A 22,003-nucleotide genomic window follows, 5' to 3' on the forward strand; every position below is an offset into this window, starting at 1 on the left:
GTACTTTTTAGGAAGCAATCGAACATAATATAATATAAAAGAAAGGAACAGAGGTCTTGTAGCATAAAATCCTATGCTCAATTTAGAAACCAGAAACCACAACCTTTTACAACACATTTATGCACTCGTCATTTTACACAATAGCAGCTTGAATAGTTTTAGGTTGAGATGTCCTTCGTATTTTGCCAAGAACAGTTTTGGAATCTTCTGTAAGAAAAACAGAATACACGACTGTCAATTTGCCAGGTGAGATGGAGGGAGCTTTAGAGAACCCTGTCATTGGATAGGTTCCATCTTTTAAGATACCACATCACAAGTTGTTGACTGGCTGAGATGCAATCAGGTATAGTTCTGGACTTTTAACCATTGCTCCATGGAAGGCGTTTTACAATATCACCAGGATGTTAACTGCAATACACACTGTAGACAATTCCTTGACAGATGCTATGGCTCTCAACCTGGAACATGTGGGTAATTCTGTTTGTCTGGCCTTGTGCTGCTGATCATAAAACCTCTGTGCTTTTTACATGAACATCAACCTGTTTGGTACAAAATGTTTCATACCACTGCTCTTCAGAAACTGTTTGGCAGTAAAACAAGAGTCTGGGGAGTTACTGTACCTGGAAGCATTCAGACCCAGTTAATTTTAAAAGTAGTATTGTTTCATGAAACCAATCCTAACTGAATTTAACACACATAATTGTTTTTTAATACAGAAAAGCATCATTCCCCCCCAACACCACCGCCAAATCCAGGTAAGGTTCGTATTTCATACATAATCTACAAACAAATATGAGACAAAAGGTGGCTCAGCAGGCCAAAATTGTATTTCTTTTTGTCTACTTTTAACAATTACTTGTTTCACCATGGAGTTAACCATTACTTTAAAAAGTAATGCACTTATCCTACAGTATGAAGTGAAAGACAGGCTTGTCACTTAAGTGGAAATTTATTTAAAAAAAAAACAAAAAACAGTTTATACTATCCCTGTGATATGTTGCTCTTTTATCAGAGATCATATAAAAGGTTGCTTGGATTGTTTCCGTGAGTGGGATTGTCTCGGAATGAGTTTGATCAAACAATTGTGTGCACATCATACCCACCCCCTTACACAGCCCATATAACTAAAGTGAGGAAAAGGAAATAGCATTGGGTTTCATGGTGTTCTGAAAACCTAAGAGAGAGGCACCAGACTGCTTGGTCAAGGCACACAGATTATTAGAAATCCTTAATAACACTTCATTCTCAGTGGAATAGTACACCTTGTTTCTACACCCTCCAGCTACCCTCCCTACCTATAAAACCTCCACCCATACTGCTTAAACAGTTACTCCAATGGAACCAATCCCAAAGCCCAGAGTCAACCTCCTGCTGCCATGTTCATCAGTACATTTTTATCTATAGTCTATATACTGTAATAATGTGCTATACTGCACATTGCCCACCCGTTAAATAAGCTCATCTATTCGCGGCATGGGATAAGCATCGAACACTGAGATTTCATTTCATTTTTGAAAGTTATAGTAAAACCTAATTGTTCTGTCTGGCTTTGGAACCAAATACAATTGGTTAGGCCCACTCACTATGAAACTACCATTGCTAACATTTGCTCCACCTTCTCTTAATAATCTTTCTTATTGCTTTGGGAATGCGGTAAGGGGAGACTATACATTTTTCCCTGGTTCCGTGATGATGTGTGTTATGTTTCCAGCTTCTCATACTGCCGCTTTAAGAAGGCGCAGACTTTTTCAAAGTACCTGACCACTCACCTGTTTCGTTCGATCCTCACATTCTCTGCATTTCTCTATTTTAGGAAACCTTAGTCATTCACCCTTTGCTCAGTATTTTTGGAAGTTCTCTCCTAGTACTCAACACTTCTCTTCGTCTCGTTTGGTCTCGTTTCCCCTGTCTTACGGATTGCTTTTCTCCTCAGGCCTTGATTCTTGGATTACGCTTGTCGGCTTGCTGTTTTGGTTTTGCTTTATTGGTATTGGTACTCTTCATTTTTCTGGCTCCCTGGTTTATGACTTTGTTTTGTGTTTCCCTTCGGTTTTGAACTTTTGGACTGGTTTCAGGCTTACGGCATTAGAACGCGGTTACACTACTCCGCGCAGGATTCTTCACGATCTACCTGGCTACTTTAACAATGTGATGTTGAATAAAGTGGTTTCTTCCTGGTATTCTGGAAAATACATCTTTATTCTGGGACAGGAACTCCTGCAAGTCTTGTCTCTGGTTTTGAGCTACTGTTAGTCTCCCTTGGCTACTGGATCAGTGCCTTCTTCTAGAGGATCAAGGACAAACTGGACTGGTGAGGATTCTGTCCCATGCCATTCCTTCAACAAATTAATGTAATAGATTTGAAATTGGCTTCTTTTTTAATTTTAATTTTATAATTAACAGGACCCAACTTTTACTGTCAGATTCCCACCACAAAGCCACAAGAAAGTTTTCCCCTGGATGAAATTCCCTTAGTGTGACCCCTTGGTTATAAATTTGGGTTTGTTATGCCTGTGCTTTCTCTAAATCTGCCTTCATCCTCTCCCTCATTTGTTCCACATGTACAAGATTGTTGTTCCCATGTTTCTTTCACTAGATCCAATTATTCTCCGGGTCTTCCAGAATATAATAATTCAAAAGGGGAAAATCCCATAGAAGCTTAGGGAGCTTCCCATATCGCAAACATTAAATAGGGTAAAAGCTGATCCCAATTTTATCCATCCCTGTGCATAGTCTTCCTTAACATGCTTCTTAGTGTCTTATTAAATCGCTCTTCCAAGCCATCTGTTTGTGGATGATAAACTGAGTTTCCAATTTGATGAATACCAAATAGTTTACTTAACTCTCTCATAATGTTGGACATACAGGGAGTACCCTGGTCTGTTAGGATTTCCTGGGGGTATTCCTACTTTAGAGGAGAACTGAATGAGTTCTCTAGCAATGTTCTCTGCACTGGCTACCCTTAAAGGAATTCCCTCAGGATATAGTGTAGCATTATCCACTGTCACTAATATATATTGGTATCCCTTAGCAGATTTTATAAGAGATCCATCTCTATACGCTCAAAAGATGTTTCTATTATTGCATGGGACCAAGGGGGCTTTTATAATAAGGCTGAGGTGCTGTCCTTTGGCACTCAGGACACTACTGGAAGTACTGTTTTATCGCCTTACTTATTCTGGGCCAAAAGAAACCTTTGAGGAGACTTTCAGCTGTTTTCTTCACCTCAAGAAGACCTCCCAGGAGATGGCTGCGTGCAAGATTGAGGAGTGTTCTTTGATAAGGCTGTGGCACAAGCAGCTGTTCTATCTCTTTGCATTCTCCCTTTTGGACCTAATAAAGCAGATAATCTCTCACCACAAAATAAGAAGAGGAAAGGGTTTGGTTAGGATCACACAGAAATCCCTCAATCTTTTTCACGTGACACATGCATGTTTCAGATGACCTTCTTCCAGTTGCCCTGTTTTAAACTGACCTCAGCGATCACTCACTTTTAGATCTGTTAATTCTATATTCAATAAATCTACATCTATTTTAGATTCTGTTGCTTCTTTTTCTCTTGGTTCCCTCTGGGTCTCCATGGCTTCTTCTTATCCCTATGGCATTTCGTGGTGTCATTCACCATATCCTCGAAGCAAATCAATCTGGGGCAGAGCAGTGACTCTGTGGCTAAGGATCTACACCTGTGGCTGGAAGGTTGCCAGTTTGAATCCCGCGGCCGGCAGATTAATCCTACTCTGTATGGCTCCTGAGCAAAGCCCTTAACCCCAGCTGCTCCAGGGGTGCCATATAAATAGCCGACCCTGCGCTCTGTCCTCAAGCTTCTCTCTCCCCGTCTGTGTGTCTCATGTAGAGCAAGCTAGGATATGCATAAAGACACATTTCTAATACAAGAAATTGTATATGGCCAATAAAGATCTTATCTTAATCAATGGGTGTTCTTATTGGTGTCTGGATGATGGAATTCTGGACTCTCTTCCTAATAATATGGGATAGAGAAGTTGTTTGGCCACACCCACGGTAGCACGATATTTACCTTGAGAGGTGTTCAAGTTAATACCAGTGGTGGAATATATTTTGGTATCTACATGGATATGGATGAATTCCAATTTCTTTTTTAAGAACTGTCCCTCTGGGTACCCAGGTTACCGGAGTCCAGTAGGGCATCAATGGTTTTCCCTTTTACTTTAATTTTTGTGAGTAGAGGCTACAGGGCAGTTGGATTTTCTTCCGTCTTCTAAATCTACCTGCCTGGGATCTGGCTGATTCAGACAGTCAAAGGCCAGATGTTCTAAATCATGACAAATGAAGCATCTGAGAGTATTCTGTCATGGTGTAGTCCATCAAATAAGTCTTCTTTGTGGGGACATTCGGAGAGGGATAAAGCTTTGAACTGGTCCGCGTTTAGCCTTGAGGAAAAAAAAATAGAATCATTCTCTGAGGTTTTTAGAGAAGAAAAAAGGTCACCTCAGCTGTGTAGCTGACAGCATGGTCCTGGGATGAATGAAGGGGAGATGCGTGAGAATTTAATATAGAGCTCTTGATCAGAAGCCCAGGTGCTAAAGAGACACATTCTCAGGTGACAATCTTGGAGGAAAAAACAATTTAGAGGGCTGCTTTGGTAGTGTTAATGGCCCTCTAGTGGTGAACAGGAGAAGATTCCTTCTGTCTCACACTCCATATAAAAGAGTAGAGGAAGAATTATACATCTGAATGTTTTCATTTATATCATTATCATATGTAGCTAAATAATTGTTACATTTATCTGAGATTGTATATGGTGTTGTCAAAGGCTACAAGATAAACCTGACTTTCAATAATCTGGACTGCTAAAAGACATGGAGATTAAAGTGGGGAGAGGAACTGCAGTGGGACCAGTGCTTAAGGGGTTCATGTTCAACTGCATTTATATAGCACATAAATACAGACTGATAGATGTACAGAAGCATTTACAAGCCTCTTCATATCACTCTATTATGGTGTCAAAATATACAGTGCAAACTCTAAATTCATGTTATTGCAACAGTCTCAGACAATCTGATACTTTACTGTCAATTTGTAGTTAACCAGAACCAGGTAAGGAAAAAGGATTGAAGAAACTTTGATGATTTTAAGTTACATAAAGGTTGTCATGATGTCATTTCTGTTTTTTAGAACTTGTTAACCCATGGAGGGAAATAGTCTGGGGCAAAGAGTAAGTATTTAAAAACACAGTATGAAACCCACATCACACTGTACCTCCCAATGTGGAGCTGTAAGAATGAGATGAAAGCTGTTCAATACAGTCCTGGAGAGCTGCTGTGTTTGTATGTCCCTGAAGAACTGATAGAAGGTGTTCAGTTAAGAACAATAATGAGTATAAAATTGTTAAGAGGAAGAAATTGGAAAGAAAAACTACATTATTCCTTAACCCGTCTCATACCTCCTGACACCCATAGTGTAAAACCCAGAATCCATAATGCCTGGTAATTAGTCATGGTTGTCAGTAATTGGAGTAAGAAGCCACGCATATAAATATATTTTTCATAATAAAAATCTCAAATAAAATTGCTTCCTAATTATTTGTTCCTGAATTAAGCATTATAAAGAAATATACATAATTTCAATGTGTATTAAAAAAGGTTCAATGTGTTTATATTATGCTATAATATTAAATTGTTCCTTATATATATCTGGCAGAGTAATGTAGCTCTCCAAATCTATGTGGATGTAAAACAATAAAAATGTAAAAATAATATAAAAGTAATGTAAAACATTTGGATCTAAACATAAAAAAAGCATGTTGCACTCACAACAAGATATAAAAATAAACTATTTCTTTACTGTACCCAACATGGTAATTTTGTTTTGTAAAATAGAACTTGTTTCTTTTTTAAAAATTAATTTAATGTTTAACATTCTGTAATATACAATAGAAAATTAATAAAAGTCTAAACTCTATACAACTTAAATTCTGTCATTGGAAATGTTTGTCTCAAGGGGCTCAGTATTGAGTGGAATTCAAAACCAGGCTTCCAGACACCATGTTAAGCATTCACTGCACCACCTGGCAGTTTTACAAAACAGTGCTATCCTTCAACACAATATTAAAAAGTGTGGTGTGCTATGTTGCACTGAGGTGTGTTCACTGCAAATTACTGCATTATCCTGCGTGCATTCTGAATGGCTGGATCTGTATATATTAACAGAGATGTTCTTAGTTGAGTAGCAAAAGGAAAAAAAAATGTGAACAGGAAGAGTGGTAGAAAAAATATAATTCTTGGTCTGAAAATGATTGTTTAAGTAGAGTGACCTCTACTTACAATCGTAATATCACAGGAAATTGTAAATACAAAATTTCAATATTTACTATTATTTTGTTAGCCACTTCGTCAAGCTGTTTTTGACAATAAGTATCTACCCACAGAACAGTGTAGAAGCCCAGTTATACACCCTTCTAGGATGTATTATTTTTTCTTTATTGTGGGATCTCTTCTTTCTTATTTGCAGGGAGAAAGCAAGACTGATGAAAGAAATAAGGACTTTAACACCAAAATACAAAGAAGCAAAAGAATTAAGAATCATGATGGCTGGACAGATCAAGGCTGGAAAGTCCAGTTACATCAATACAATTGATTCTGTGTTTCAAGGTCATTTGACAAGCCGAGCTTTGGTTGGTGAAGATAAATACAGTTTTACCACGAAGGTTAGTAGCCATCTAGAGGGTCTGTTGAATGGAATAATATATTCAAATTCTTTATAAATTATTTGCAATGCTGATAAACATACGGGTAATTTAGTTATGATAGTATATAGCAAACTCTACAGTGACTTGGCACTATTAATGTATGGATTATTCCTGACTGTTAATGTCATGGATTGTGACGCCTAAATGCAGGAACTGCTTTTGTTGTGTCGATATAGCAATTATGAGGATGCTAGGACCCTTTTTTTCTTGCAACAGGATCTTTTTTTTCTTTTTTTCAGTGCACTCACAGTTAACTCACAGTTATCCTAATGTGCAGAATATCCCAGTTATTTACAGTATTTCAGTCTTCCCTTCACATAAAAGTATTTATATAATAATAATAAATTATTGCTTACACTTATATAGCGCTTTTCTGGACACTCCACTCAAAGCGCTTTACAGGTAATGGGGACTCCCCTCCACCACCACCAATGTGCAGAATCCACCTGGATGATGCGACAGCAGCCATAGTGCGCCAGAATGCTCACCACACATCAGCTATCAGTGGGGAGGAGAGCAAAGTGATGAAGCCAATTCATAGATGGGGATTATTAGGAGGCCATGATCAGTAAGGGCCAATGGGAAATTTGGCCAGGACACCGGGGTTACACCCCTACTCTTTTTCGAGAAACGCCCTGGGATTTTTAATGACCACAGAGAGTCAGGACCTCGGTTTTACGTCTCATCCGAAGGATGGCACCTGTTTACAGTATAGTGTCCCCATCACTATACTAGGGCATTAGGACCCACATGGACCACAGGGTGAGCACTCCCTGCTGGCCCCACTAACACCTCTTCCAGCAGTAACCTTAGTTTTTCCCAGGAGATCTCCCCTCCAGGTACTGACCAGGCTCACACCTGCTGAGCTTCAGTGGGTTGCCAGTTGTGAGTTGCAGGGTGATATGGCTGCTTGCTAAAGCTAAAAAAAATTCTGTGATTGCCCACTCAACACACAGAACAGATGATACAACTAATATTAAGTACAAGAACCCCATTGACCCCAGTTACCAGAACCAAATGTTCCAAAAGAACAGTCCAGTATTTTTATTTTCCATAACCAGCTCTGGCTGGTGGCGTGGTGTGCCTCCTTACACCACAGCAAAGAAAAGGTGTAGTTTCAGGCACCCTCCTCTGTCCCAGGCATCCTAAACAACATGTATCTATGCTCCTTTCACTTCCCAGTTTGTTTCCAACTCCAAACATGTTTTACAGTAAGATGGAGAAGCTTTTCTCCGCTGCTTTCAGTACCTGATATCCAAGTCCTCTCTTGGGTCCAATAGCTTCAATCTCTGTGTTTTCTAACTTCTGTCTGACTTTTCAAAATTCTACCCTGTTCTCTTGACTTTGGGTTTTTAGTGCCCCCTTAACAAGGGCTCAAGTTTTATTCTCAGGGGATGTGGAAGTCTTCCTTTGATGTTCTGGGTGTGGGCAGAGCTCACAACTCACTGCTCAGGGCTCATTGAGGAACCAGCTGTATACAGGTGCAGTGTGTATTCATGCCCTGTTCTTGAGCCCCCCTCCCATTCACAGGCACAATCAAACCTGTCTTGCAGCCACACCATTAATGAAGGATAATAATTAATGAGGAAGCTCAGAGAACAAGGAATGAAATGCATCAATACTTAGGCTGACAGTGTGCATTCAACGCAACTTAAAGTCAATACAGTCCCAGACATCTGGTCCATACATCTCCCAACTTGTGATAAGCAGAAATTTTACCACCTTTTATCCTGATCATCAGATTTCCAAAGTGAAACATTGTTGGACTTGATCAGTAGTAGGATGCAAACCTCTTTGAAGCATTATGCATTTTGACAACACCACAACTAAATAGACTTTCAAGATTTCAAGATTTTTTATTTGCCATATACAGTAAGTGTATTGAAATGCTTACTCATTCAGCTGTAGCCAGTAACAGTGAAAAAAAAGTAAAAATATGCACAAATGACAAACAGACAATGGACATTACAATAAATTTAGACATTAGATGTTTTAATACAGCCAAGACAGGACATACAGTAGTGCAGACAGTCCAGTACCTTAAAGTGCAGGTGCTAATTTGTGCAGTAGTCAAAGCTTACCTGTTTATGATAAGTCATTTTTTTAATCAGTTCCTGAAGAGAGAATATGAAAAGAGCAAATGTAGAAATCTGTTTAATGTTTCCAATAAGTCTCCATAATGACTAAATTTGTGCCAAAACAAAGGCAACTATCCATGAAGACCTGAAGTGAGATGATCTAGTCTTTTAGTACAATTGTATTAAAATATCTATACGGACCTTTAAAGTGCAACACACTGATGCCTAAAAGTGGTAATTAAATTTCATCTGCACAATGGGGATAATTCTCTCAGAATTTATAATTTTGCTTTTCTGACTTTTCTGTTTAGTTTAAACCATACAGAGTAGAGGACTGTGCAAATGGAGAAGGAGATGGAGTTCTCCCTTTTGTTCTCTATGATGTCATGGGAATAGATAATATTGTGAAAAGTCCTGATGTCTTCGTCAGTTTGGTGAAAGGCCATATAAAAGATGGATACACGGTAAGTTGTACTCACAATGCATCACAATTCCACCAACACATAACTGCTTTAGGAAAAACAACTGTTTAAACACTAGCCTCTTTAGAGAGAGGGCTTGGAGAGGAATCTGAGGTGAGGCACATCAGCAAGTATTGAGTCAAGAATGGTAAGAAACAGGTAATTCAGGTGGAGTTCTGAATGACCACTGACACACAACCTCTGTCTCTGTAATATTGATGAACAGTGTGATTCTACTGTATGCTTGTACAACTGCTGTAAGTGTAGCTTGCAGTGCTTTTGGGGTGTGTGCTACGACAGCACAATCATTAACATACTGGAGCTCAAGTAAATATTCTGATTTTAGCTTAGTGGCATTTTGGAATCTCCTCATATTAAAGAGGTTCCGGTCCAACCAAAAGTTAAAAAAATACCTCACTTTCTACAAAAATATGCGTGCGCAGGAGTGTGTAACTCACAGGTGGAAGATGTTAAATAGGACTGGTACAAGCACACTGTCTTCAGGAAGCTCTTCAGTGATTGTGGCAATACGTCTGTGAAGCATGACCATCGCAAGACCTTTGCCAGCAGCTGAGAGGAGAGATATTGTCCTGCTCTTGTCACAGGTGGATCTGTCATCTTATAAATGATGATAATGTTTTCATCTCTCCATTGATGTGGAATGCGTCCTTATCTCCACAATGAAGCGATGAATGGTTCACATGCAAATGTAACCTCCCTGTTTCAAAATTTCAGCTGAGATGAAGTCAGGCCCAGGAGTTTTGTAATTTCTGTGAGACATGATAGCAGAGTAGACCTCAGAGAAGGTGGGTGGGAGGTCAAGACCTTTGATTGTGGGCAGGACTGGAAGATTTCCCAAAACTGAGAACTTAACAAGGTTTGGATTGTTTAAGAGTGCTTGGAAATGTTTGCTCTACTGATGTACTGATGGCATTGGATGGTCTTCAATGTGTCATAGACGTTAGCATGCCATATTTGTCCTTGTGGTTCTGTATTTCATGTGCCTTGGATATCCAATACTCATTTCAAAACTGTTGCAGAACATTCTGTAAATATTTTTTTTCTCCATTCTTCTTACTGTTTTCTAAAAACCTTAGAAGTGGGGTTGTAGTTCTTGTGCATGGCACCTAGCTGATTTGAGATGTCTTTTGAGTTATCATCAAACAAGTTTTGATGTTTCTTTCAACTATAGCTGATGGATTAGGGTGCTTTCTCATGGAGCGATATAAAGAAGTCCATTCCTCAATTGCACCTTCTTCTGTTAAGCCTCAAGGTTTTCTAGAATGCTGCATGTTGGTTCATACAGTACCTCCACTTCTTGTGTGCCACAAAAACACAATCACTGCAGTTGTTTTTTTTTTCTTGGAAGAGCTCTTTATTTGACCCATCCTTCATTCGTTAACTATGATCATCCTATGGTCCATCCAGCACTCTGCTTCTCTCATGACTCATGTGACAATATCATATTTAATATCGGAGCGCTTAACAATGATGTAATCTATAAAATACAAGTGCTTTGACGTTGGGTGCCTCCATTTGTATTTATATTTCATTTGAAAGATGGTGTTTGTGATAGTGAGACTATGCTCAGCACAGAGACTTCAATCCATTTTTCTCTTCCATATCCAATGCTGGGTTTCCAAAGCAACCCATTCCAATTGTCACTATTGTTCTCTACTCTTGCATTGAAGTAGAAGGATTTTGTTGTTCTGGGGACTTGGAGCTTCATCCAACATTCTTCATTATTTGTTTTCAGAGTTTGTGCATAAGCACTAAGGAGAGTGGTGTCACGATTGTAGTCCCTCCCCCTTAAGGGCGCTCCAGCTCTTTCACTTCGGACTTGATTTTGTGCACCTGCCCCCTGTTCCAGCCTCCTTCCAGCCCACCTTAAAAGCCAGACGCTGACGTTAATCTGGGCTCTGTATTGCTTTCCGTATCATGCGAGGCCCAGGACCTGGATGCGCCTGGCTCCGTTATGCTTTTAGTTTCTGTTCCTGTTCCCATTCCCGTTTCCCCTGCCAGTCCCAATCTGGCTCTAGTTTTTTAATTGTCAGTCCCGGATGGATCGCCTGGCTTTAGACTTTTGCCCTGTCTTTGGATTCCTCTTTTGACTCATCCCCGGATTGTTTGCCTCGGTCTCACCTCCCCCGATCACCAGCACTCCATGGACATTCCCTGTTTTCATCCCCGTATCCTGTATGACCTTTTCCCCGTGTTTTCTTCACTTTTCCCTGGGTCGTGTTATCTGCATAGGGTCCGGAAAAACGCTTCCGTTACAAGTGGCATGCTACTTACAAATGACAGGGATGCAAAGTGACATACAGTAAGCCTTTTGCTTAAGCCAGTAGGTGTTTCCGTGGGGAGAAGCATTTTTTTAATTGCGGTCAACACCATACATAGCCTTCTCCATTCTACCTTATAGACCCAGAAGTCTGGTCTCACTTTGACCAGTAATATCATTATTACAATGTTTCAACTCTGCTGCAATGAGTGCAGTCCTGTGTATGGGTCTATCCATACCATAGTTGCTATCCAGAAGAGTCCTTATGACTATTGCTAGTCCTTATGACTATTCCATATTGCTAGTCATAGTAACACATTACTGCTGTGACATTTTCAATCACCAGGCTCAATGCCCCAATAGGTGAAGCAGCCTACCTTAGAAAGTGTGAGTGGACAATGTGTGGGCCACCTTTTCTAGGGTGGTGTGGTCCCTAAAAAAGGGGTGTTCAGAAACACCTGGTTCTCTGCATTGAGATCCCAGCTACGGATGACAAATAGCCCTGTGACACTACCATGCAGGGCCCAGACTAGGGGCTTCCAGGTCATCCAGCCCTGCCCCTGTAACCAGGACCCCCATTGCCAATAGACTTTAGTAATGATAGGAAATTATCATAGAAATGATAATTCCAATCCTGTGATGTTAATAACTGAACAATTGGGAAAATGCAGAATCGTAGGGGGAGCAGTACAGAGCCAATCAGGAACAAGGATTTACAGGGGTAGTTCCTGTGCTGTTATTGTCTGAAACCAAACTGGAAGGTTTTGAAAAGCTTATTTGCAATGAGATAGTTGCATAACTAAATTCTAACAGCACATTCTAAAGTTTTAGCCAGAAAAAGAATTTAGATATAGGGTGAAAACTAGAAAGGGGAGAACAGCAACAACAATCATCCAGGAATGAGGTGGAACAGTATAACTCTGGTGGACAACCAAAAACCTCTAAGACAGTGTTACAAAGCTGGGATGAAGCAGGTAATGTAGTAGGTAGGTTTGGCTTGAACAGTCTGGTGAGGGTGGTGAACAGGTGTCTAGGACTGTTAGGTTGCTCTCAATGATATAGGAGAAGTAGCTGGATCCAGATGCAATCCAATGCAGCTGTAGTGTGCTCTCTGAAGGCACCAGTTCTGTAGGGTTTGGGCATTTACTGGGACAATTATTAATTGTAGCAGTAAATCACAAAATTGATTCTTTTGATGGCTTTAGAATCCAACCATGCGATATATCTCAAACAACGCACACACACAGGTACTAATACACGAGGATACATTTATTAATATATAGAATATGCATGTAAACCTAACAGATCTTATCGAGAGGGTTATCAGAATACAAAAGATATATATTCAATCAGTTACAAAGTGTTACACATATCAAGAGGACATACGTTCAGTATATCATTCATTTAGACCGTTTCGTAAATGAACTTGGTTACAACTTCTACATTGGATACTCAAAACAAGTACATAACTCTTAGGAATTAAATTGATATCAACTGGTTGGGATAACAATTGAATTCTCGAGCTGTAATGCATTGAAGTTGAATACCCATCCAATCTCTGGGGATTCAGATCTCCTGCGGGCTCTCTGGCTCCGTGCCAGGCTGTGCTGTGCGGCTTGCGACGGTGCGCTGCTGATGCTCACTGACCGGCTAGTTAGTGTTGGCTTTAACTAGCAAAGTTTGTGCACAGGAGAAAAGATGACTGTGGGTCCCAGCAGGTCAGGAAGAGGACCGGTTCGTTCCTGATGAAGCGCTAGTTCTGAATACTGATTCAGCTGTCTACAGTTCCGACCTGTTCATGAGGCTTGCTGCTGGTGTTAACCTCGGGTGGATCCTCTGGTTACTCTCTGGCAACCTCCGCTCTCGACTCTTAGAACAAAGGAAAGTTCTGGCACTCAGACACACTGGCCGTTCCGTAGTTGTCCGGGCTGAGTCTCAGGATGGTCAGGAGGCGCTCTGCGAGAATGTCCTGCCCTTAGGAGCCTTCTGCTCCTGGGCCGTCCTGCTCTGGAATTCTCCTTTGAGATTCTCCCTTTCAGAAAAGTCCACTACAGGCTCTCTGTGTTGCCTGTTTTTACCTGGAGGAACTTCAGCTCGTTCATTGGCTGAAAGTTTCTTGGGCATCAGAGCCCACATGGGTTACTTGGCCCTACCAGTCCCTGATTGGTTGATCAAGGTGAGATATGAGTCACTTACTCCTGACACTTAGGAATGCAGTCCAGATGTCCATCTGGCACTCCCTAGACAGATAGGCGCCAATGGATGACCATTGATCATGATAGCCAGGCTTAGCTAAGTGAATCCCCATTTGGGAGCTGTCCCTTATCAAAAGAAAACATCTTTAAATCAGCCTGTATGAATAGTTTCTCTGTGGCTGCACCACAGAGATGAACAGAGAGATGGGGCCTCATTTGGGAAAGCACCGCAACACTTAATTCTTTCTTAGGAATAAGCCTCACCGCTACATATCCCCCCTTTTTGAAGGTCACGAGGTCCTAAGGCGTTGTGGCCTTCAAAACAAAACAGAGTTAAGTGATGTCCCTTGTCATTAGAACATTAACCTTAAATGTCCACATTACTCCTCGAGAATTCATACCGGAACCAGCATTGGATACAAACATTATAAACAACATCTGGAGTACTGTATGTATAAACAAGGTAGGAGACATCATCTCTGTCTAGGAATTACACATCAGGAAGTTCACTGTCAATATCTGATACCTCTGTAGGCAGATATTTGGGAAGAAGAAACTTCCTTTCTTTTGACTTGCTACCTTTGACTCATTCATGCTACCCAGAGTACATCTTGATGTGAGTGTACAGCATTCAGAGTACATTGTCATGATCCAGCTACCCGGCAGTAGTGTTACAATAACAACAGTTCCTGTTACCAGCCCCCCGTTAAACCACAACACCTGTTGGGGTATCTGCTAGGGTGGTTTGGAGGTTTGTTCCATTAAAGCAAACTCAACTACCTGTACCTCTTCAGGGCTTACTGTTTCTTGGATTTCTATCCAGTTCAATAGTGTGGCACCTGAAGGCATCCACGACCTCAAGTTTGGTCTTATATTGTCTGGTTCCAGACCGTACAGTAAGTCACCAAGCTGTACTATGGCCTCCTTGGGAACTTACAGGAACTGTTTTATTAGGTAGCTGTATCATGCCTGTCACAAGTCATGGTGACAGTTAAATGGTGTGTTGACCAGCTATTTACATCCCACCTGCTTTTCATGGGGTTCATTAACCTCCCTCTGCTCGTTAGTAGCTTTACACCCTTCATTGGTGAATCGTTTAGACACAGCCAATGGATAGCTTTGGTAGCCATACCCATCTCAAGATTTGGAACCAAATTCAATCTTGGATTGCCTTCTGGGTGAGCTATGAGCGATGGGGTTAATGTCACATACTCCTCTACTGAGAAGAGTGGAATCAAGTGGGTTGGGAATTTTGCCGTGGTTAGACTGGCTACAGTGGCACTAAGCTCCCTTAACAGGTCTTGTGTCAACATTCTGACCTGTTGCACACAAGCATAAACCCACTGTATAACACTGGCAATCATGTCCACTGGTTGGGGGATAAGGTTTAACCCTGTTGCATAGAAAGTTGCCTGTAGGGTTTTCCCTAAGCTTTCCAGCCTTTGCTGCTGTTGATACAGTCTGTCACTACCCCCTGGCATCTCTGACACCTGCCTTCTTGGGGCAGTCAGGGTGAGAGTGCCAGTAGCACACAAACCTACCAGAAAAAGCAAATGCACAACAGTGGTGGCAGCAATCAGTCCTCCCAAAAGTTTTTTCAGGTGGCTGATCCCAGTCATCTCCTTCTGAGTGACTGTCGCCTTTCTAAGCTGGCGCAGCGTGTACATGGTGTCTTTCTCAGTATGCCATGTGGCATCTTGGGCACCAACATCCTGGAAATCTGGGGAGATCTGAAGCAGCTGCTGATGCTGCTCCGCCATTTCCAGGGCATCTGCTTTTTCGATTTGTTCATGCCTGTGCTCTAGGAACCCTGCAGGGGGCGGTGCAGCGGTGGAGCATGCCTGACCCTCGGCTGAGTGGTCATCTGGAGCACCTGAGTGATCTAGGATTGTTACCCCATTCTCACTGTTCAGGTCCACCCTGCACACTTCCTGATTGAGGAATCCCTCTATTGGCATGTTTACAATCGTTTGCTGGGCATGGGTGTAGGACACCTGCTCTCTCCCCCCTTCCCTCTCTAGGGGTTCAGGGAGCTGCCCCAGCACTGGGATAGCTAGTTCACGGTCTTTGAACTCACTATCACCCACCAGGCTAATGTCAGTGCAGGCAGGGATTCTGACACCCCGTTTTGCGATGTCCTGCACTGGCAGGCGGGTGGCTTGACCATTCAGTTCCAGTCTGGGTGAACCACTGTTGGTCAGACTCAGACTGACAAACTGAGCTGGTGGCTGTAAGAAAACCGGCTCGGCTTTCATTCCCTGTCCCTTCTGGGGGACTGGGTGTGTTGGCAACCCTGCCATTGAGGCAGGAACAATCAGGTCAGTCTCACTCACTACCTGGTAGTTGTGAGAAATAATGTTACCTGACTGCAGGTTCCCTGGGTCACAGCAGAGGGAGTCGGCATCTGGGATCAGGTGTGTCCATAGCGCAGTAGTCTCAGCGTCCAGCTGGACCTCCTGTTTAACCTGTGAATGTTGCACCAGGGGCACCTGGTGGTGGCCCTGTGACAGCTGCTCAAGCAGATCCTCACTAATAGAGGACCTCTCAGGGCTAAGGGTGAGGGCTACATCACCAACCTGCTCTCCTGCATCTGGATCCCTTCCACCACTGCAGGGTGGTGGTCCTGACCCCTCTTGGGTGCCAGGGTGCACAGGGAAAGCTCCTTTTCATCGCCAGGTGGGGAGATCTGCTCCTCTTTAGGGATGTAAAAGGGGTGTGCTTTAGCTGGTGGATCAGGCGGCTGCTCGGAGCACCGCTCCTGTGGCAGGGAGGCTGTTGGGACCTCAGCCGGGACACAACTTCCCTGTATATCCGGGGAACAAGAAAATATTTTTATTTCTTGTCCAGAGGGAACAGAAGGAATCTTCACATAGGCTTCTGTGTTCGGTGGGCACTGTGTGAGCACAGTCTGCCTCTTGGCCCCCCTTTCCTTCTGTACAGAAGGCTTAGGAGCCTTGACCTGTTTCCACACTTTGCCTTTCTGGTGATCCACCAAAGGTTCCACTCTGAGTCGCATGCCCTTTTCTTTTTCTACCTGTTTGAGCTTGCCGTGTGACATCAAACACCTTTCAACCTCAGTGTCAATCAGTGTCTCACTGGGTAAGACATCTCCCATGGCAGCCTTGAGGTAAAAGCTTCTTGCTTTTCCTCTGTGTTTTACTGCCTGCTCTGTGACTTCAGGGGTGGAGTCAGCACTCGCTTGGGAGTGGCTGACCTCATCCAGGCAGGAACCCTTCCGCTCAATCAGATAGACTGAGGGAGGAAGAGGGGACGGGTCTCCGCCTCCTCCAGTGGAGAGTATCAGCTCATTCACGCTTCCGGCAGCCTTGGGGAGTGGTCGTCTCTGTCCTAATAAAACTTGTTCAAGCCTGGCCAGGTGGGCGGCTACTGAATCCTTTTGTTCAGCCTTTTCTAGCTCTTTCCCTCCCCTGGTGTTCTCATGGCACTTAGGACGCTGGGTGCGGTCCTGTGTGAGTGCTTTGGAACGGGGCTTAGCCAGCTCAGGAGCCTGTGCTCCTTCGAGCAGAGGGGAATTAACCCTGCTGGCTCTGACGGCGAACACAGTCGCTTTAACAGCTTTTTGCTCAGACGACTTTGGACATCATACTCCCAGGCTTTCTGCACGAATCTCTTAATATCAGTCATTTTCATGGTCTGTGCATCTGTATGCATTAAGATCATCTTTCTGACTGATGGGTGAAGATTCACAATGAATAAACCCTTGAAATGTGTGTTCTCTTCGCAACCCTCATCATTTCGCCCTGCAAAATAAGTTTGTCTAAGTCTCTCGTAATATTTACGAGGGGACTCGGCTCTCTCGTGCTTAATGTTAAGGGTGGCGGCTATCGCGGCAGTCGGGTCAATAAACGCACTGTATTCTTGGATAAGTGCTTGACAAAGCTGCTCAAAATCATTACAGACTTTCTTCATCTGTCTAGCCATCCACTCATGTACTTGTCTGCTGGTAGTTTTCCTGACCAGAAACACTTTCTCCTGTTCTGTGGCATTTGGCAGGTACTGCAGGGTATACCTGAGGTCCTGTATATAACTCTCGATATGATTCTCTGACACTGCAAGGTCAAATCTCTCTATGTCCTTCGCTAGCTCTCTCAGAGAATGGAGATTTATTCTCGCTTCTCCGCTGACGGAAATATGACGGAGATCGTAGTCAGACTTGTCGCTGCTAGAGAGAGTGCTTAATAGCGACTCGAATTCAGACCTTTTAGCAACCATTGTTAAACTTAAAGAGTATTACTTTTAAGTACGAAATCACAGTTTTACCTCAGAAAACCACAAGATCAAGTATGCAAACCCGGTAGATCACAAAAGATCACAAAACAATCAAGCATTGCTTAAAGAGCAAGGGGAACTTTTTTCAGCACACTGTATTGTCGTGTATGAAACCCACGGCGTTTTATATGAATTATTCCGCTTGGTTGATTCATTTCAGTCTTACCATAGCCCACGCAGGGACGCCAATAAAATGTAGTGTGCTCTCTGAAGGCACCAGTTCTGTAGGGTTTGGGCATTTACTGGGACAATTATTAATTGTAGCAGTAAATCACAAAATTGATTCTTTGGATGGCTTTAGAATCCAACCATGCGATATAACTCAAACAACGCACACACACAGGTACTAATACACGAGGATACATTTATTAATACATAGAATATGCATGTAAACCTAACAGATCTTATCGAGAGGGTTATCAGAATACAAAAGATATATATTCAATCAGTTACAAAGTGTTACACATATCAAGAGGACATACGTTCAGTATATCATTCATTTAGACCGTTTCGTAAATGAACTTGGTTACAACTTCTACATTGGATACTCAAAACAAGTACATAACTCTTAGGAATTAAATTGATATCAACTGGTTGGGATAACAATTGAATTCTCGAGCTGTAATGCATTGAAGTTGAATACTCATCCAACCTCTGGGGATTCAGATCTCCTGCGGGCTCTCTGGCTCCGTGCCAGGCTGTGCTGTGCGGCTTGCGACGGTGCGCTGCTGATGCTCACTGACCGGCTAGTTAGTGTTGGCTTTAACTAGCAAAGTTTGTGCACAGGAGAAAAGATGATTGTGGGTCCCAGCAGGTCAGGAAGAGGACCGGTTTGTTCCTGATGAAGCGCTAGTTCTGAATACTTATTCAGCTGTCCACAGTTCCGACCTGTTCATGAGGCTTGCTGCTAGTGCTAACCTCGGGTGGATCCTCTGGTTACTCTCTGGCAACCTCTGCTCTTGACTCTTAGAACAAAGGAAAGTTCTGGCACACGGACACACTGGCCGTTCCGTGGTTGTCCGGGCTGAGTCTCAGGATGGTCAGGAGGCGCTCTGCGAGAATGTCCTGCCCTTAGGAGCCTTCTGCTCCTGGGCCGTCCTGCCCTGGAATTCTCCTTTGAGATTCTCCCTTTCAGAAAAGTCCACTACAGGCTCCCTGTGTTGCCTGTTTTTACCTGGTGGAACTTCAGCTCGTTCATTGGCTGAAAGTTTCCTGGGCATCAGAGCCCCACGTGGGTTACTCGGCCCTACCAGTCCCTGATTGGTTGATCAAGGTGAGATATGAATCACTTACTCCTGACACTTAGGAATGCAGTCCAGATGTCCATCTGGCACTCCCTAGACAGATAGGCGCCAATGGATGACCATTGATCATGATATCCAGGCTTAGCTAAGTGCATCTTCATTTGGGAGCTGTCCCTTATCAAAAGAAAACATCTTTAAATCAGCCTGCATGAATAGTTTCTCTGTGGCTGCACCACAGAGATGAACAGAGAGATGGGGCCTCATTTGGGAAAGCACCGCAACACTTAATTCTTTCTTATTAAAAGCCTCGCCGCTACACAGCAGACTCCATTACAACCTTGTGATTTAATTAGGTGCTTCTTCCAAGACTGAAGATGTACAGATTCAGCCATTCAAAATGCAGTGCCCGTTCCGCAACATACTGCAAGGTACCGGATGTTTTTTTTTAATTAGGTTAATAGTGAAGGATCAAACATTTATTTCTCTTATTTCACTAGTTTGCTTTTACTGTGTAAATAATTTACTTACATCATTTCACTATCCTGCTACAAAAATGAAAAATTAGTTCGAGATGGCTGCGCACCTGGAACGTGAAGGGCAGCCTGACCAGAACTGAGAGTGCCTGATATCTGCTTAAGCCATGATTAACAAAATCTATAAGTACATAATGTCTGCTTAAACAATAATTAAAAGGATCCTTACAGTTTTTACAGTTTATCATGTACCAAGACTAGCAGCCCTGGCTTTACACCATATATGGCATGGAATTGTACTGAAACTGTTCTGGGTGGGTTTTCTGTTTGTGATTTTGTATAAAAAGGGTCCTTTTGTATCAATAAGTTGAGTCAGTGCTTCATCAGCTTTGGCTCCCGTGTGCACACGTAATAAAGATCATTCCTGCTTCATACACACCCGGATCGTATCTCCTTTGTTAGACACAACAATGGTAACTGGAAATGCCTTGTGGCGCTAGGAAAGCTGAATGTCTCAGGTACAGCATTTGGGCTGTTGCCAGAAAATGCCTGGTTTCGAATCCAGGCTAATACTGAGGGACAATCGTTTTCCAATTAAATAATTTAATTTTAAATCGTGTATTACAGCATGTTAAACATTAAACTGGTTAAAAAGTAGGTATACTTTATACGAGCAAGATTGCTCAGTTGGACAAAAGATAGGTAAGACTTTACTGATCCCGAAGGGGAATTGAGTGCACACAAAAGTACACAACCTTACAGTGGATTGTAGTTTTAACGTGCTTGTTCTAACATTATAAAGTTTATATACTGTACTTCATAAAACATTATAATGTTTTCTCCATCTCTAAGTATATTTAGTTAGAACACCACTTGCTGTTATTGTAAAAAAATAAAAAAATGTCCTGCTTCAAATACCATTTGATAGTAATATTAATATGGAATTGTGTAACTAAGCAGCTAAAATATCAGAAGTGGATGTTTTGGAAACATTTTGACATTTTTTTTTACTTTTATTGTCCTTATGGTAATAGGCAATGGACTGGCATGTAGTGCGCTGTACCCAGGAGGTTCAAAGTCCGATTAGAGTATTACTTTCTAAATACATTAAAATTGTCCACTATTATAGCTTGTTTCATGATTAAAGATTTCTTCACTGAATTCTTTAAGTTATACAAAGTGTTATTATTACAATTGCCAGTAACTGGAGAGCAGCTTATCAATATGTTGAAACCACACCACAACAGTGAAGACAGATGTGTTACATTTAATTCATTGTTGTTTACTATGTGCTCTGTGGGAATTATTATGTAAACTAAAGAGATATAGAGGAGAACATCTTGTATCGCCTCTTTTTATATTTGTTTTATAAAATGTTCCAATTTAAGTCCAATACGGAATGGATTATTAATAATGTTAATTATGAATGACCATGGATGAGCTGTTAACTGAAAAGTTACAGAGAAGACATGGTGAGTCTTGTCTTTTTAGCTTGGAATTTAACCTTTAGAGCAATCCTTTTGGCTATATTTTTACATAGCCGGATGTGTATCAAGAGATTGGATTAATAAATGGAATAAAAAAAATAGTTCACATATACTTGGAACCCATACAGCTTTGAAACCATATGGAATCATACTGTACATACAAGTAAATTTATACATTACAGATTACACTGCCGTGTGAGCTACTGTTTTAGTATATCCGTGGATCTAAAGCAGTGGTTCTCAACTTTTTTATCAACTGGGCCACAACCATGCCTAAAAGCAAGTCTCAGAGGCCGCCTATATTAATCACTACTAAGCCTACCTTACCTGACCTTATCCTTACCTTATTTGTAAAAAAATTAAAAACAATTAAAATGTATAGTCTTTCCATGTGTAATGTCATTAGGAAGTACAATAAGCTTTGATTTCAAATATAAAGCTAACTGGTGAGAAAGGTATGTTAAGTATAATTAAAAGACTTCATGTTAAAAGAAATGACTTTCATTCCATTATTACATTTTAAAGACAGACACGCTCAGTACAAAGCTGCAGAACAGTCTTTATGTATTGCTGAGCTCAGCGGGTGGTGTGCTGTTTCTTCAGCAACCTGCTGATTGCTTCACACCACAAGAAGGAATTGATTGCGATTTTATCTGTACTATATACGTGTTTTGTTTACAAAATCAAAGTGCTTAAAATTAATTAAAAAGTAAAAAAAAAAACTTACAGCTTACACAAAGATTCTAAGATGACCAGGAGAATGAAAA

At 41.7% G+C, this 22,003-nt stretch overlaps 1 protein-coding gene across 6 annotated transcripts in view; it reads left to right on the plus strand.

Annotated features, from left to right (window-relative positions):
* Positions 1 to 22,003, plus strand: part of LOC138223917 (interferon-induced protein 44-like) — a 113,991-nt gene that overhangs the window by 74,474 nt on the left and 17,514 nt on the right. For all 6 annotated transcript variants that reach the window (XM_069180110.1, XM_069180112.1, XM_069180116.1 and 3 more), the window contains 4 exons: positions 717 to 755; positions 5,155 to 5,194; positions 6,490 to 6,685; positions 9,117 to 9,269. In XM_069180110.1, the coding sequence (XP_069036211.1) occupies positions 717 to 755; positions 5,155 to 5,194; positions 6,490 to 6,685; positions 9,117 to 9,269 (428 nt within the window). The remainder of the gene's footprint in view (positions 1 to 716; positions 756 to 5,154; positions 5,195 to 6,489; positions 6,686 to 9,116; positions 9,270 to 22,003) is intronic.

The sequence above is a fragment of the Lepisosteus oculatus genome, chromosome 18, assembly GCF_040954835.1.
Source record: "Lepisosteus oculatus isolate fLepOcu1 chromosome 18, fLepOcu1.hap2, whole genome shotgun sequence".
In the NCBI taxonomy this organism is placed as follows: Eukaryota; Metazoa; Chordata; class Actinopteri; order Semionotiformes; family Lepisosteidae; genus Lepisosteus; species Lepisosteus oculatus.